The sequence below is a fragment of the Poecilia latipinna genome, unplaced genomic scaffold, assembly GCF_001443285.1.
Source record: "Poecilia latipinna isolate Pla-1442-1.1 unplaced genomic scaffold, P_latipinna-1.0 Scaffold176, whole genome shotgun sequence".
Taxonomy (NCBI): Eukaryota; Metazoa; Chordata; class Actinopteri; order Cyprinodontiformes; family Poeciliidae; genus Poecilia; species Poecilia latipinna.
The window spans coordinates 279686-296587 of NW_015112792.1; the positions used below are offsets into that span (position 1 = coordinate 279686).

A 16902-nucleotide genomic window follows, 5' to 3' on the forward strand; every position below is an offset into this window, starting at 1 on the left:
GTTTTTTTTTGGGTGCAAAATATTTTAAGAACAAGAAAAAACTAACCCCTATCCTTTTTTTTTTTTTTTTTTTTTTTACAAACTCTCCATCATCACATTGCTGTCAGGAGCGCAATCACACATAGACGCACACACACATGAAACACACACACCCACAGCAGCTGTCGACAATGGATTTAGATCCTCTGCTTTCCCACCCGCACTCACAAATTCCCCTTTATGCTCAAGCTCTGCACCTGACTGGGAGTTTGGGATCACCTTACGGATTTGCTCCGCTGTACGAATTCCACAGGCACACTCATTTGCGCACTTTCTCACACTGTGGGATCACATGTACACTATATGCATGACCACCAACCAAACACCCACTCCCACGCATAAGATCATGTGCGTGTTTCCTTTGGTCGCTTCCTGCTCGTCTCTGGGATTTCACTGGAGTCGGCGCTACTTCTCACATGTTTAACAGCTCAAAGGCGTAATCCTCCGGACAAGGAGAACGTGCTCATTCCTGTGTTTTCACTCAGACGTAACTGAATACTGACGTCCCAATGCATGCATACCCTAATTGTGAATAAATCTTCAGGATGTGGCATAATACGAATGGACCGAGATCTTGGGTGTGCTGCACAGATCAGCTGTCGTGCTGCTGCACGGTGCAGGGAAGAACGGCAACCATGACTGGCATCTGCAGGCCGAGTCAGAGGGAGGCTAATCTTAGACCGTTTTATATCCCCGACCTCCATATATTTAACTCATTCTGTCCATTAACATCCCTCCCCCCCACTCTGACACGTTTACACCCACATTCCAGTAGTCCCCGTCACCCTCACAGGTTCCTTATGGTGTTTATATATTTCCATATTTAACACCTGGCTTTTATTACTTCCTCACTGTAAAACATGTTCCGAGTATCTACTCAGTCTCAAAGTCAATAGCAGCTGATTTCCAGTTGTGTTTGTAATTATTGAACTTAGTAAAACGTCTTATGCTTTATGAAAATGAGCACATTTAAGCTTCGAGGATCACCGTTTTACTTTGAGAATATGGATGAGTTACTGGTTAAAAATAACTGAGTTAATGAAACATTTACACTCCTTTGTGACAGGTAGTCGGGGGAGTTTATGATCGGAGATTAATTACTTATTAGGATGATGGGAATACAATCAATTTTACATCAATATTTTCGTCATAACAGGTCAACGGCTTGGTAAAGCCTAAAAATCATGTAAATGACTCATCCTAGAACCAAAGTACAATGGGCTCCAGGCACAACATAAAACATCCCAATGCAACCAATCAAGTCAAGTTTGTTGCCAATCTTTGTACTTAAGACTTTTACATACCAGCAAAGCTTCATCCACCTCGCGTCTCTTAATTTTTTGCAATAAATCGCGGAAAGTTCAACTAAACTTTCCTTAAATTGTTAAAATCTTCAAACTGGTGGACTGTCCTGCAGTTTAGAGCAAAGTTTTTTTTAAGCAAATGTAATGTAGAAAAGTGACTTAATGTGAGTTTTTTTTTTTTTTTGGTGCATGTAAGTTTTTGCCACAAATGGAAAATAGTAATAATTTTAAAGAGAGACATAATTATTGACACGCATAAAGAAGTGAAATTTTATCGTTACATGAGGAAGAACACCGTTTGGAGAAATGGAAAACATGGACATTATGTTCATATCAATTTGCCAAAAGCAAGCCTTATAAGTACAGTAAAGTTATTCTGCAGATGGCTTGACAAATGAACAATGAAGGAAACAACTCGCACAGTAAAAAATAACTTTATACACCACATTGTTAGGAGAATAAAGCATTTTGGAGTAGAGTTATGATATGTCATGTTTCCAAGTTTAATGGACAAAGGTTTTCCATTATACACAACGGCCACAACGAGTTCCAGCTTTTCCGGATCTTGAGACACAGAAAGGAGAACAGAAACGCTTACAAGCACCTAAAAGTACCAAACAGGCAGCTTGTAAATTCACACACTTCCTGTCAGAGCGCCATACTTTAGAAAACATGACATTGTGCTGTGCACAGTGGCTCCTCTGAGTATCTGCACACTGTTGTAATGCTTTTACCAGACAAGGATGCAGTACCAGCAAAGTGTCACGTTACCAATTAGACCAGTGAGGGTCTTTTTTCTGACAGGCCGGGTGATGACACCACATGCTGCAGGTTAACTGTTTCAGAGCCTTTTCCCAGATACTCTGACTGCTCTGCCTCCCAGACGAGTCCACATCTTGTTTGGGGATGATTTGGTCTCACAGCAACAAAAGGGGAGGATTATTTGGCAGGATAATCTTCCCCAAATTCAAGAATGACCGCACTTCCCCAGTGGTGTGTTGAGAGGAACATTAAGACAGATTAAGCTAAGAGATCTCATTCTCTTAGGGGAACACATAATGTAGGGTTCTCTTTAATCAAACACCCCAACACTTTCAGTTTTATGTGCAGTGACAACTTTCTTATGTTTTACATAAGAAAAAAAAAAACAGGTTTATATGGTTCACATGTAGTCCAAAGTGACATTCACAGACAGTCTATCAAACGTCTCTGATGTAAATTTTCTTTTCAGAAAACAGAACAAAAATATAAAATGGAAACCAAACACTTGCCTGACATCACAGTGGGGGAGCAGCTGCATAGCGAGGGGAACACAGATGTGATGTAGCGTTATGGTTTGCAGCAATCAAGATGGTGACGATAATCAAGGCAGCAGCAAGTCAGAAGACCATTTAGGATTCATATTTGACGGGAGCACCAAAGAGAACATTAATACTATTTTCAGGGCAGATATAGAGGAGTGCAGGAACAACGATAGAAAGATGAGCCATTTACTCACTGAACAGCAGCAGAGGGAAAGGCTGGGGAACTTATTTTGGAAAGTTGAAAGTATTTTTTTATATAATTTTGGATAATATATGATGTAGGGATGGGTGTTTGTAGTTGTTGAGTGCTGTGGGGTGGATTTGTGTTTTTATTTCTTTCTACATTAGAGTAACTGACAAACAATACAGACTTGAGAAGACCTTAAAACTGTCCTGGTTTTCATTTACACTGTTTTATTATTAAAGTGATGAAAAAGCCTGCTGCAAAACATTACTCATATGTTTTATGATATGTCTGAGGATATCTTGCTGAATGAAAACCCCATTCAGTAAGCTCACATAAGGCTTACTGAATGATGCTTTCAGGATGGCATCGCCTTTTAAAGTTTGCAGACATAAACAAAAGGTTCTGCTGCATCTGCATTGCGTCTTTTTCTCTCGTCTGCAAATTTAACAGTCACTCAACAACTTGAGTCAGTTACATGACTTAGCAGAGGCAGACTGTCTCCTTGGCCAAAGGCCAAAGGTTCGACAGGTGCAGAAGCCAGCCAGCTCCTCAGCCACACATTAAGCCAGTCTGTCATTCTCTGAGGGCCCCACAAACATACTCTTTGCTAAGTCATGTTAGCTTGCAATGAGCGGAGCATTCTATTTATGATCCCTCTACAAGTATGTCCATTTACCATGGAGCAAATGTCTGAGCTTCAAGAATGCAGAGCAAGGTCATGGCTTTAAACTGAATAAAAGTGGAAGATTAGATCTTCCCCTCTTGTTGCTCGAATGAAAACATTATATATATATATATATATATATATATATATATATATTAGTTAGCACAAAATACAATGTTGGAGAAAAATCACTGATTGAAACAAGTAGCTAAATGTAAAACTTGTTTTGTGTGATAAAATAAAAAGATGTTTTTTTCAGAAAAATCTGGAGACGAGGAGACAAAGTTTTTCACAGGCAAGGAACTCCAAATAGGGTTTTCACACAGCTCTTGAAAGTTGTTTGATTACATATTAAAAAAATAAATAAAATAAAAATAAAAAAAACGGTGCAACTGGAAACTCCATCATGACTTTGCAGCTGGCTTACTCTAATGCAGGACCTTCAGATCAACTGAGCAGCTAGTCTTCCATTTCTCAGTCTGTAAAAAAACAATGAGGTAACACACAGCAAAGGAAATTAACTGCTTTGTTCATGTGACCCATTTCATGAAGCGGACGTAGTTTCGGTAACCTTTGCTCCTTCTGAAACTCTAGGAAGTTAAAAACAGTCTGCAGGTAACGGGCGAGGCGTAAATTTAGACTCGAAATTCTCTGACTGACTCGTTTCGAATGAAACCTGATTTCATGGTCCAGGAGTAACCCATGACTAGTCCTTCCACAAGGAGGCACAACACAAATGGTGTCACGTGTGCATCTGGCAACAGCTGTGGGTTCTGCCCACTCCCCACCACAACAAACACCCAACAGGCCTGAACCTCTCGCTTCAAACACAACTAAAAGATATCAGGTGACACATATGAAAGCCTCAGCTTGACTGAGAGGTGTTAATGGCTACAAGGATTTCATTTTGGTCGTTAACTTATTAGAGAACTTTTTTTTTTTTTTTTTTTTTTGGCTTTTGGGCCATTTTTTAGAAGAGAAGCAGCAGAGAAAATGTTTTTTTTTTTTTTTTTGCCCAACACCATCACGTACGATCCACCGTAAAAAGAAAATAGAATGCCGTGTGGCTGAATGTTTCTGACAGTTTCTGACAATCTTTCTAAAGTTTTATTTGAACTTTTGTATTTTTTTTTTCTCCCCCACACACATTTTCAGTCCAGTGGCAAAGTATTTTCAAAGATAATTTACTTTTGTTTGCTGATGCATTTAACTCTCCAGGTTTTAGAGGGAATGTGATAAAAATGATGATGATCAGAAAAGGCGTGGATCTTTATTGTCTACTTCAACACACCTGAGTCAAATAATGACATCACTGGCAGGAAGGAAAACGGAGAACTTGATAGCCAACTGAGCCATTTGATTTAGGTCTGTTGGACCGGAGGCACATCTAAAAGCTGCAGGACACCGACCCTGGAGGACTGGAGCCGATCGCCTCTGAGCTGAAGGATGAGTCATCTTAAAAGTGCTGTCTGTGTCTGGCCTCTGCTGGATTTTTCCCCTCTTTCTAAAAGGGACAACTGGTCACTGCTGCACCCTCTATATACAGAAACTATTTTCTGTCTACAGTTTTGTAGGACTCCTTCCACTTTTTAAATTTTAAACTCAGACCCCACAAAATCTTGCCATGAATATCAAAACAGCCACAGTTCAAAGAAAAATCTAAAAGATGTCCAGAAAGGAAGAAGAATAATGTATTGAAAACACTTTAAAGGTTCACAAGGAGGTTTGACTGCCTGGAAGAAGATAATAAAGAAATTAAGAAAAGTTTTAAAGCTTTGAGACACACTGAGGGAAAAGATATTACTGAACAGTCTTATCCAGGTGGGAACATTATTTTTTATTTTAAACCCTAAGATGGGGTTTATGGTCTTTTTCCAAAAATTGTAAAATAACAGTACTGAAGCTTTTTCATATTCAGCATTGTGGAACAGAGCCATTTCACTTTTTTTTTGTTTTTGTTTTACATCTGGACAAACTTAGATCATACTACAAATATATTTTAGATTAGATTATTTACATCATACTTTGTGATCAGTGATGAATTCATTTTTACTAAAGATAAAAATAGAAATTTAATGATATTGAAACCCACTCAGAAAAACCTTGAAAACAGTTCTGAAATGTCCTCTTCAGTTTTTGAATGAAGTACATGGTTTGGCACACGAACTCAACTTGGAGGGAGCAAGTTAAAAATCCTGATTTAGGACTGAAAAACCTGTTTGTTCATACCTCAGATAAGGATTCCACTGAAGTTCGGAAACATGTGTCACTAATCTGTCACAATAGTTTTTTTTTTTTAAAAAAAGTGCTTTATTCTCCACAATGAGTCAAAACTGTGGACAACAAAAGAACCATCTGTTTTCGGTGACCTTTCAATCAATCGCTCCCTGGAAAGCTGCAGGAACAGTTAGCAGGCAGAAGCAAAATTCGGTAACTGAGAAGACGTGAGTCACTTGCACAGCCACTCCGACATGCACGGATCATAGCACTCCCCCTCAAGAGTCGTCGGAGGCCAATTCACCCGTCTGCTCAACCTGGGCTGAATTACTGATCCAAACAGAACGAAAAGACTGATGGTATTTGGATGTGTCGTTGGAAATAAGACAGTTTACTTCGTCATCCATTTGGAAATGTCACGCTGGCGTCTGCAGACGCAGGATGCCCCGAGTCCTCTCTGAACACATCTGGGGTCTCGTCTTCTTCAGAACACTTCATCATCCCCTCTCCGGCGTGGATGAAATGTTTAGCTCAGCCGAATGCTCTGATTGCAGAGCCGGCGTCTCGCCTCCATTGATGAAAATAAGTAGATGTTCAATTGAGGACATCATTCAGGTATAAAACATAAATTGTATATCTCAGGAGCGGGGCAGCAAGAGGTTGTTCTTTAAACAAGATCATGCTCTGCAGAAACAGGAAGCTGAAAGCAGGGGAAGGAGAGGGCAGTCGCTTCAAATGGTGCAGCTAAAGTGCAAATGGCTTATATTCACAGAAAGCAAAGTAATGCCAACTGCTATATCCTGAGACTTGTTCTGATGATTCATTGCACTAAGAAAGTCAGAAGGCATATGTCTTTCTCCTAGCTCAAACAGCTGAGCTTTAAGGTCAAGAAAACAATTTAAAAAGGGAGAAACACCAAAGTTTAAAGGCGTTTTATCCTTTGAATCTATACACGAAGACCAACACTGAAACTTTTTACAAATGATCACATTCCGTTCATTTTTATTTACAGAGGATTCACAAGAGATGTTTGTTTTTCTTACCTGACAGACCAGCAGACTCAGCAAGCAGCTCATCAACCTCCACAAAGCCATCCTCAAAACCAGGTCTTAGAACCTCAGTCTACACAGACCTCTGACCACAGCCAGATCTTAGCCTCCTCTGTGGCTTTACTTCACAAAAAAAAAAAAACAACTGGCCAAAACAGGTCAATTTCCAAACCGTTCTCTGTCTTTCCCTCTCTGTCCTTCCACCGTTGCAAGTCTGTCCTTCCTTCCCTCTCCCAGCATCTGTCTCCAACAGCTCCACCCTGTCCATAGCTGGGGTATGTCTCACAGTCGTGGGGTAAAAGGGGTTAGAATTTCAGCAGCAGGCCTCCAATGAACCCCAGCACATGTGCTGTCACTCACAGGCCTGATGGAAGAGAAAGAGAGAGAGAGGCATGAAGAGAGAAGTGGAGCAGCTGCTGGCAATGAAGACAGGAAACGGCGAACGAGGATGTTAATTTTTTTCTAAAAAGCGAGACAAGAAGGCAAAGAGTGGGATTAAAAATAAGTCGAAAGAATGATGCGAGTCCGAGTCTGCATTTTAACTTTTGTCTTTCTTTCAAGCAACATTTTTTTTTTTTGTCTGCTACTTACAAATACGTCAAACTAGATAAAAAGTATAATTCAACAATTTAGGAGTAGGGTCAAATGAATTTCTTTCCCAGATTTGGATGGAGGCATTAATACCAGAGGTTAATAACCGTGTTGCGTTTGGGCAACAGAGAGCCACACACAGTAGCAAGAAGGGAGCGCAGCTTTGAGTTGGAACAGGGAAACAGATGGTCTGGATCTGTCTTAAAGCCTAAAAATATTCAGCACCTCAGAAGATCAAAACAACACCACATTGTTTTCATTCATGAGTTGAGAGCACGGGTCACTTTTCAAAAACTAACGACAAAAAACTGCACAGGGTGGATACACTTCTAAAAAAAAAACCTTGATTCAACAATAGCAATACATCTTTAAGACTGATAAAAATAAATAAATAAGCCCCTTTCAAAAATATATAAAACACTGACGAAATTAGACATTACAAATAAAAATATCTGCTATCAAAACTGGTGTTTAGTAATGAATGATCGTGGTGGAATTAAAGCCAGCAGCAGCTTATTAATGGTTGAAAAACATGATAATGTTATGAATGAAAAAACCATGTTTACTGTACAGTAGTTGCCTTTATTTCCTATTTGGCCACCAGCATCCATCATTACATATTACATACCACTCTTTCCTCCTTCTGTCATTTACCTTAGACTGCGAAGTGGAGAGAGAGAGAGTGAGAAAATCAAACTGGATCCTGTAAGGTCATAATGGAAGAATATGATGATGGAGGCGAAAGAGGAGGCAGGAAGTGTGAGGATTCAACATGTAGCTATGCTGGAGTGAGTGCCTACATACTGAGACATGGCGTGTTACTGGGACTGGTAGATGTGGCAAGACGCATTGAATGACAATCCTCAATTAGTCAATCATGACAGGTTTGCCAAGACGAAGATTGCCTTTGATCAGCTATTCCTCCACAAGTGTTAAGATTTTTGAGGCGTTTGTGAGACAATTTTGAGAAATTCAGGAGTACGGCGAGTCTCCCCGTGCAAACTTTCTACTTAGCATGTTGTGCACTTGTTCTTTCGCAACATTCAGCCAGAACCGTTTGATCTTCTGCCATTTTAAACCGTGTTGTCAGAGAGTGAAGATGAAGATCTATGGCGCTCCACAGGAGAGCACGTCAAAGACGAGTCTGCTATTCCAGCAATGCCTAAAATGTGACGGAAGGACGTCCATGATCGATGCCGTCCAAGTGTTTGGGGAAACCAGTTCTGCTGAACAAAAGGGCTGCCGGACATAAACAAAAAAAATATGTGACATTACAGAAAAGATGAATGGAGATAGTGTAGTTCTGATATGTTTCCCTGTATCTCCTTAGCAAGTTTTGCTGCAGGGTCTACACTGATCTTTAGACTAACAGATTGATCTAATAGCACAAGCAGAGAGTAACATTAAGAGGCATTGTAGGCAGTAATTTGAAAAGCAAATGTCAAAGTTGAACATACTATTCAGAGCAGTAAATTTGCTGCATGCTGGAAGGATGCATGCATGCTGAGTGGGCATCTGCAATGCTTGCATGTGTCAGTGTGCTTAGATGACAGTGTGAGAGAGTTTTGGTATAAAAGCCTGATTTTACAGCACCTGCCTCTGTCCGTCAGAGGCGATGCAGTTGGCAGCAGAAGCTGTCCTGATTTTTCACGTCTTTCAACCCGCCCCTCACGGATTTGCAGCTGGCTCTGGCAGGAGCGCACGCATGCATCTGACAAAGCAGAACAGTGCAGAAAGCAGTTCTTTAAAGTAGGTTAAAGTTTGTTTCTCATGAGCAATGCATGGCCCAAAGAGGATATTTGTAGTTGAGCCAATTTAAATCCGGCTCCAGAAAGTTTCAGCTTCAGAAGCAGAGCTCTGCTGCCCACTGCTGGCAGCAATCACTTTAACTCTGAGAAATCTGGCAAAATTTTTATATCGCTTCTTATTTTCATTCAATGGCATTTAATTGAGGCTTGATGCTGTAATTTTTCTGTTGTGATGTTTTATTTTTATTTCACGTACTTATTTTTATTATTAGGTTTTTGTTTATTATTATTTTCTCTTTTAATCAAATTATTTTATTAGTCCCTCTCTGCAACTGTAGGCCAATCATTGCTACAGATTTACAGGCATTACCAACAACCTGAGACCCCGTTTTTATTAAAGACGAAGACTTGTGGAAGGAGCCTGTGTGAAGTGCATGGCTTTACCATCTTTGAATTACAGAAGAATATCTGTCGGACCAGGATGCGATGAAACGGCATTCTGAATTTCAAAAGCTTGTTCATGCACGGCCCCACTGAGGCGATAATAGGGAAGGAGCCCTGCAGTGTTTCAGAAGCTTGAGTCAGGTCATGATACAATGTTCCTCTGAACACACAGGTGGCTGGGAGCCCCACTGATCGGGAAATAAGAAACAACCTGGTAGCTGTCAGGCTCACCAGGCAGACGGTAACACTATTAATGATGAATGGTTGGAAGGGGGCAGAATAAACCTCTACCTGGTTGTTATGCTAGCTCTTGCTAGCAGTGGTAAAGGACCTGGGAAAACATGTTTATCAACAATAATTTTCAATAAATAGAGAATTTAATTTCTAGCAAACATTTTCTTTTTTCCTGTCAAACTTTTGTTGGGTTCAGCCATTACGTCATTCTTTGAGGCTCCCTTCACCTGATAAAGTGCTGCACCATGATGGCAAAAATCTGATACGTGATCTTTGCAGGGCCTTGGAAAGGTTTTGCCAAGAGTATAAGGATACACAAAAATGAAGAGTTCTGTGCAGCACTGCACTTCTACAGGGAGGTAAATGTGGTTTATTATCACTGTAAGGACATATGAGGGTTGTAAGGCACAGGAGGGCAATGGAGGCATTCTCTTTGGCTGGTATGCAACTGTATGATTTCTTTGTTGAAGATGTGACAACATGCTAAAATCCCTCGCGCAAAGAATTTGGTAAGCACATGGGCTGTCCAGTGTTGTAAGGCACACCTCCAAATTATGCCCGTGCTCAGCTGTGGTGGTTGCTGGGCGACAAAAGGTCACCTGCATGTTTCTCAGGCAGAACGCATCCATCTGACAAACCTAAAGACTGAAGAACGAAGAAGAAGGCGGTGAAATAGATTCTTAAGTTTTTTTTAAAAAAGAAATACGTATTACTCTTGTTTAATATTTAACAAATCAAGCCCATACAAATATTTAAAGTGGTGTGGTTCTGAAACAGACCTGGCTAACTCTACTTTGTCACATCTTTAACTCACCTCTACATATTTTCCAAGGAAAATATGTAGAGAAAGTAGTGAAAATCGCAATCTTGCACTCTTGATGATAATTTATCAGTGCATGTTATTTTGCAAATTTATTCAGATAGAACATAAACTTGACAGCAATAGCCACAGGAAAGCTAACAACACAACACTTGCCGAGTTTAGGATCATAATTCAGCTGACAGGAAATCCATTATCAGCGTGGGCAATCTATAACAGACTCTTAATTAGGCACCCAATTATTGTAAACTCCCAAAGTGCATCACAAAGCACAAATATAACTTTTTGCATGTATAATATGAAAAAAAAGCAATCATCTCGCAAGTAATAAAATTTGCAAGGTACTCTCAGTATCTTTAAAATGCTCATAACTTGGGTCACAGTTATCAACACAAATTCAGAATAAATTGCAACATTCAAAAAGTAAAAATGTATGTTTATTGGTAGGTTTATGATGGTAAAACTTGCAGAGTAGAAAATTACCAGTTCTGTACCCTGGATAAACTCCCGAGCAACACTTCCAGTTTGAGTTTATTTGGGTCCATTTATAAATTGCTCAAACTTCAAGTATATTTTATTTTATCTGCCTAAAATCTTTTGATGAAACATTTGATATCTCCTTAATTTTCTAAGCCTCACTCAACTAGAGCAAAATATATATAAACGACATTTTCTTTAAATCATATTAAAGCTTTCAAAGCTAAGAACACTCTCTTTTAACTGTTTTGTTAAAAGTGTAAATATTTCATCCAGATTTAAAAAAAAGAAAAAGATTTTAGCCTAATCCAATAAATAATTGTTCAAGATTGTTTTTTACACATTGGCATATTGTGGAATAGAAATATAAAAACATTTTATTCTTGAATTTTAAGACCTATATGCTATATTTTGATGCGTCTTTGTGTTGCAAATCTTTTCTCTTTATGACCTGCAGAGGGCAGTAGCAGGCTACACAAGCGCTCAAGTGGAGGGAGAAAGACTACGTGAAGAACAATACAAAAAATAATGACCCAAAGGACAGAGCTAGGTAACAAAGGTTAGAATAAACAGCAGTGGATTTAAATAACGCAACCAGAGCCACACAAACCTGTTCATTAAAGTTGCTTCTAAGCTGCAACAACAAGGCAGACTCTCCTGTGAAGTCACTCGGCCACCCAGTGTGCTGTCATTTTCTAAGAAGACCATTAAAATCCCACTTGTTTACATGGATTTCATGCCTCTGCTAATGTGGGGGGAAAACAGCAGCTTTGAAAACTTGAACATTACATTGTAGCATTTCTCGGAGGTGAGGGCCGTTTGGATCACTGCAGCTCTGCCTTCACCTCAGCTCAGCCTCCACCAGGAGAGGTTGCCAATTAGAGCCTGCACATATGACACACTTGACTCCCCCGCTTGAACCATGGCTGGAGATAATAGGCCTCTTCCTGCAGCCCGATCGATGGCTCACCGTCCCAGGGTGGACGTCTGCCTCACTGTACGCACAGATCCTGCCAGCACAAATACACACACTTTTCTCTCACTTTCTCTCTTCCTATACGTCGGGGAGTAAAATGTCAGCATTCAGTTTCTCAGACACAAATATAGGGCGGATATATATAAGCAGCGCGCTCACATTGTTTTCTCCTACTTTGAAATGAAAACAATAAGAGACGGTGAGACGGGGCTCCCTGCAGAAAACCTTCCATGCAAAGTGGAGTTATACGAACAATATTTGTAGAGATAATGCATTTAACTATGAATTAAACTCGACGTGAGGCACCAGGCTTCCGTGGGAGTTTGTGACTCTTGGATATTTGTTGTGTTCAGTAATAGGATGGCAGCTTGAAGTAATGTGCTCTCGGCAGTCAGGCCACTGCTCTTCCAGGCATCTCGAAGCAAAGACATCACCATAAAGTAACAAAACAGGAACTCCAACTCAGTTTTCCCACTTAAACAAGTGTTGGGAATGAAGGCTTCTCGTTCTGGCGGAAGGGGGAAAGTTTTTGGAGAAGATAAACAGAAGAGACAGCGAGAGGAGCTGCAGGTGAAGAACGGAGAGGAGTTGATGAAGGCTTCTCCATGCCTCTTCAGACGGGGCGAGGTAGAAAAGTGCGAGTGTGAGCCTAGACCGCCTCCGTCAGCTGTCAGCGTTCTGGATGTCAGGCCTACCCGAGGCTCCTGGTCCTCCCTCTTCCTCCCTCTCTTCCCTGGCAATGTCATGTTGTCAGCCCACATATGCTTGTCTGCAGAGGAGAGGGGAGGAAGGGGGGGCCGTAGCACGCGGGCAGCCTCCGTCTTTTTCCTGTCGCTGTTGACACTCGTCTTCTTTCCTGACGTCGTTCCGTTTTAACCCCTTCAGCTGCTCCCTCGGTCCTCCGCCTTTGCTGCTCTCTTGTCTCCGAGCTTTGATAACGTCAATTACAATCACCCAACTTTCACTTGCAGCATGACTCTGTCCTTCTGCCATTTTCTGCTCGGTTCTCATCACATGCATAGTGGAGCCTCTATGTGACAGATTGATGCTGTTCTGTACCGTCAGTAATATATATATTTTTTTATCTTTAAATACCAGAATCAAAGTCTTTTGTAATCTCGCGATGCATCAGAACATGTTCTGGGGAAGCTAATATCTGTGCCGTCTTTTCTTTATGAAGTGTCTTTAACTGTGAACTTTAAATCGTGGATGCTGTTTTATGCACAAAAACAGTTTTTCTTTACTTTTATTAGAATAATCTACTAACTGTAAATTCTCTAGCTTTATCCATTCGGCTTCTTCTTGTTTGCAATGAATCACAATGTTTTGTGTCACAAATACTTTCAGTAAACTCTCAGAAAGAGTATTTGTGAATATTTTCCTTTCAGTGCTCTGTCTATTCATTTTGCACTCCTGGTAACCTTATAATAAATCCATCTTTTATGCGGAAGATTAACATCTCATTGAGAAATTCTGGGAAATATATATATATATAAATGACCCTAGCAGCCTCCTGAAAAAATAGATATGAGCAGAGGATTATTTTTATATGTAAATGTAACCTTTTCAAGTTGATCAGAATATTAAGGAACTTTTATTTAGTATTTCAATTAGTCTCAGACATTTTCTAGAACAAAAACAAACTTTTTTAAGTTTCAAAGGTTGAATTTATTTTTACATTTTAAAACTCAGAACATTTCTGAAATGAATCTCACAAATCCTGAGTTTTTTCTTGCAATTCTTTGACTTTTGGAGCTCAGAAGTTGTCTTGTTTTTTCAGGAACATTTTTGACATTATTCTCAAATTTATGGTTCTTTTGGCAGATATTTATTTTAACACTATAGACTGAAGTCAGCTTTATTATCAAATGGCATCCTGGCATGTTCTTGAGCGGACACTGGCAATATTAAATCCACTTGGATGTTTTTATTGAAACTTTTTACTAAAACAAGTTACATAGAAAAACAGGGTGGGATATTTCTGAGTTAAAAGAAACTTCAGCTTGGCCTTTTTTCACTTTATCTCTATTTCAAATTTAAAGCATGACCTGGCCTTGAAAGAAAAGTGAAAGCATAATCATCCACTCCTGTTTCTGTGCTTTTATCCAGATGAGAAATCACTGGGATTGGTTAACATTGAGTAGTTGTATGAAAACATCAGCCAGCTGCCTATATCTGTATGGGTAGCAGCCCTCTCGCCCCGGTGACCTGCCCCTGGCACCTGCCACAGGGGGTTAAGAGACAACCCATCAATCAAGCTCAGAGCCCTGGGCACCAAACCTCCTCTCTATCTCTCCGATCAATCCATCCACTTTCCTAAGACTCATGATGCAAGTCTTAACTCACTCATCACATTCAGCACACATGATCTGAGATCCAGCTTCCACACAAAGAGGATATCTGTATTTGAACCCAGTGTCCCACATCACCGTCTCAGTATGCATGTCACAAGGCAACTGTAACTCCTATGTGCTGTGGAGTTACACACATAGTGCATTAAGGGATTATTCTTGATGCACCTTTATAATGTCTAAATCTGATAAAATAATAATAAAAAAAAAGTATTTATTTTAACTGCAAAATAAAAAATAAAAAGCCTGCACAGAAAATATTCCCACTTTTATCACCGACAAGATTCAATATGACGTTATACTTAATATTTTTGCTATTTTCTCTTCTGAATGATGTAGTGTATCTACATTAAACCTATCAAAAGTGTGAGAACATCACAACCAGACAAGGACACGATATTTTAACCACGCTGCCCATCTCTCGTGTAATTTGCGCTGTTTACTCAGCGGCGGTTCTGAAAAACCAAGAGAAAAATCTTTTCCTGTAGAATCTGGAAAAAATTGACTAAGTGCTCAGAGAACTTTCTGCTCGCCGGCATTAAACTTTCACATCCACACCTGCACGCGAGCACAGAGAGCACAAATGGGCAAAACAAGAACTCCTTCTGTCAACACTGATACAAACACACGTATCTGCTTGCGCTCACACTCGCCTCCTGGATATGAGTACCCTTGCCCTGAGTGCTCCCTTGCTGCAGTCTCCACAGCAAGCAGAGAGGCTGTCTGAGTGCTTTATGTTTGCTGTAACACAGAGTCATGGCCAGCACAGCCATTGATTTGTCAACAACATAGTGATACACTGTGGATGGATAATGGCCCCATCTTGTACAGTCGCTGCATTTTTCTGGACAGCCCAGAAGCATCTGTTGGTGTGTTCTGCTTTCTCTCTTTCCTTCCTCCTCCTCTACTCACTTCTCCCTCCCTCCCTCTCTCCCTCTCTCCACCCACCCACATCCTCGCAGTTAGAAAACAATACGAGAAAAGCAATGTGTCTTGTTCAGCTACTAAATAGCTGTCTGGTTTGTGTCTCCTGAGGTGTTTGCACATCAGTGGCTGGCCCATCTATCAGGTCCATGCCTGGCCCTCAAACCTGCAGGTATAAAGATGATAGATAGAGCACCCTCTAAAAGGGGAAGGGGAAAAGATGAATGGATACAGAGAGAGACAGTTACAGATATCAAAATGGAGTGACTGAGGCAGAAAAAATAATGGAGTTAAAGAGGAAAAAAAAAAAATGCTGAAAACTTTGAGATGAAAGAGGGTGAGGTGCAGAGCGAAAACGTCCACAACAGGAGGTGGCTGCGCTGGCTCTTCATCAACATCATCAGTGAAACTGAACTCCATAAGGTCAGTGGAAACGATCTATATCTTAAATGACTTGCATTAACTTTTAACTGAAACTATAAAATAAACACAACGATGTTGCAACACTTAAATCTAATCAGTAAGGTAGTTAACGCAGAATAATTCCCTGTCATAAGCTGATTACAAATAAAAGTTTTTTTATTATTTAAATTTTTATTTTAACTATGATTAACTATGTTTTTGGGTTCAGTTTCACCATCTTTTAGTAATGAAGAAATCACTAAAAGAAAATGTGTCAGGGATCATGAAGTGTGCAAAAACATAAGAACAGATGAGAAACGGCGATCTGTCAGTTCAGAAAGTCATTACTAGGGATTTAGTGAACCGTCACGAAAGCTCTTAGTCATAGATGGAGAAAATGTGGAACAGTGGTGAATTTGAAGGTCTAGTTCAAGTATGGACTTAAATCTGAATGAGACCTTGTGACATGACACTAAAAAGGCAGCTGAGGCAAGACAACTCTTTAATGCTGATGAATTAAAACAATTCTGCAAGGAGTCGGCAGAAAATGATGATGTAAGAGAGATGCAAGAGAACCACTGTCGGGTATCACAAAAAGTTTATGGCAGTTGTTGCAGCCAAAGGTTTCAGACAAGAATTTCTACTTTATGTACGGTCAGGTTGGTTTGGAAAGCTTTTTTATCAATACATGACATAATTTGAAAGCTGTACTTTTTTTTATTTTCTCATTTTTCATGATTAAAAAGAAGTAGCTAGGCGAACTGGTGCTTTTGTTTCTTGATTGCACTGTAGACACAAAAGCATATATGACCAAAAACAATTTACAATTACAGAAGACCATTTGATGGTGCATGTCCATGCAAAATGGTTACTTACAGTAGAACTTAGCAGTGGTTTTGTGTTGATGTTGACTACTGTTTATGAGTTTATAGACACAATTAAAAACAGTGGAAAAAGTCCTGAAAGTGGACGCCAGTCAAGCAAATCACCAGCTTGTAGCTAGCCAAAGACAAATTAAGAAGGCCTCTATAAGAACAAACGCAGTGACAGATTCATAAAGAAGTGATACAAGTTATTCCAGGCTCCCTGTGCACATTTCCCATTCCCTTCACTGTTTGATTAAACAGCATCCCCCCCCCCTCCACCCTTCCCTTATCTGAGCTGTCGCTGC

At 40.0% G+C, this 16902-nt stretch overlaps 1 protein-coding gene across 1 annotated transcript in view; it reads right to left on the bottom strand.

Moving 5' to 3' along the window:
* The window catches only part of cdh15 (cadherin 15, type 1, M-cadherin (myotubule)), a 19064-nt gene extending 11923 nt beyond the window's left edge, over nt 1–7141 (bottom strand). Inside the window, exon 1 of the mRNA XM_015030239.1 lies at nt 6759–7141. Within this exon, the coding sequence (XP_014885725.1) occupies nt 6759–6809 (51 nt within the window). The 5' untranslated portion in view covers nt 6810–7141. The remainder of the gene's footprint in view (nt 1–6758) is intronic.
* Between the last annotated feature and the right edge of the window lie 9761 nt (nt 7142–16902).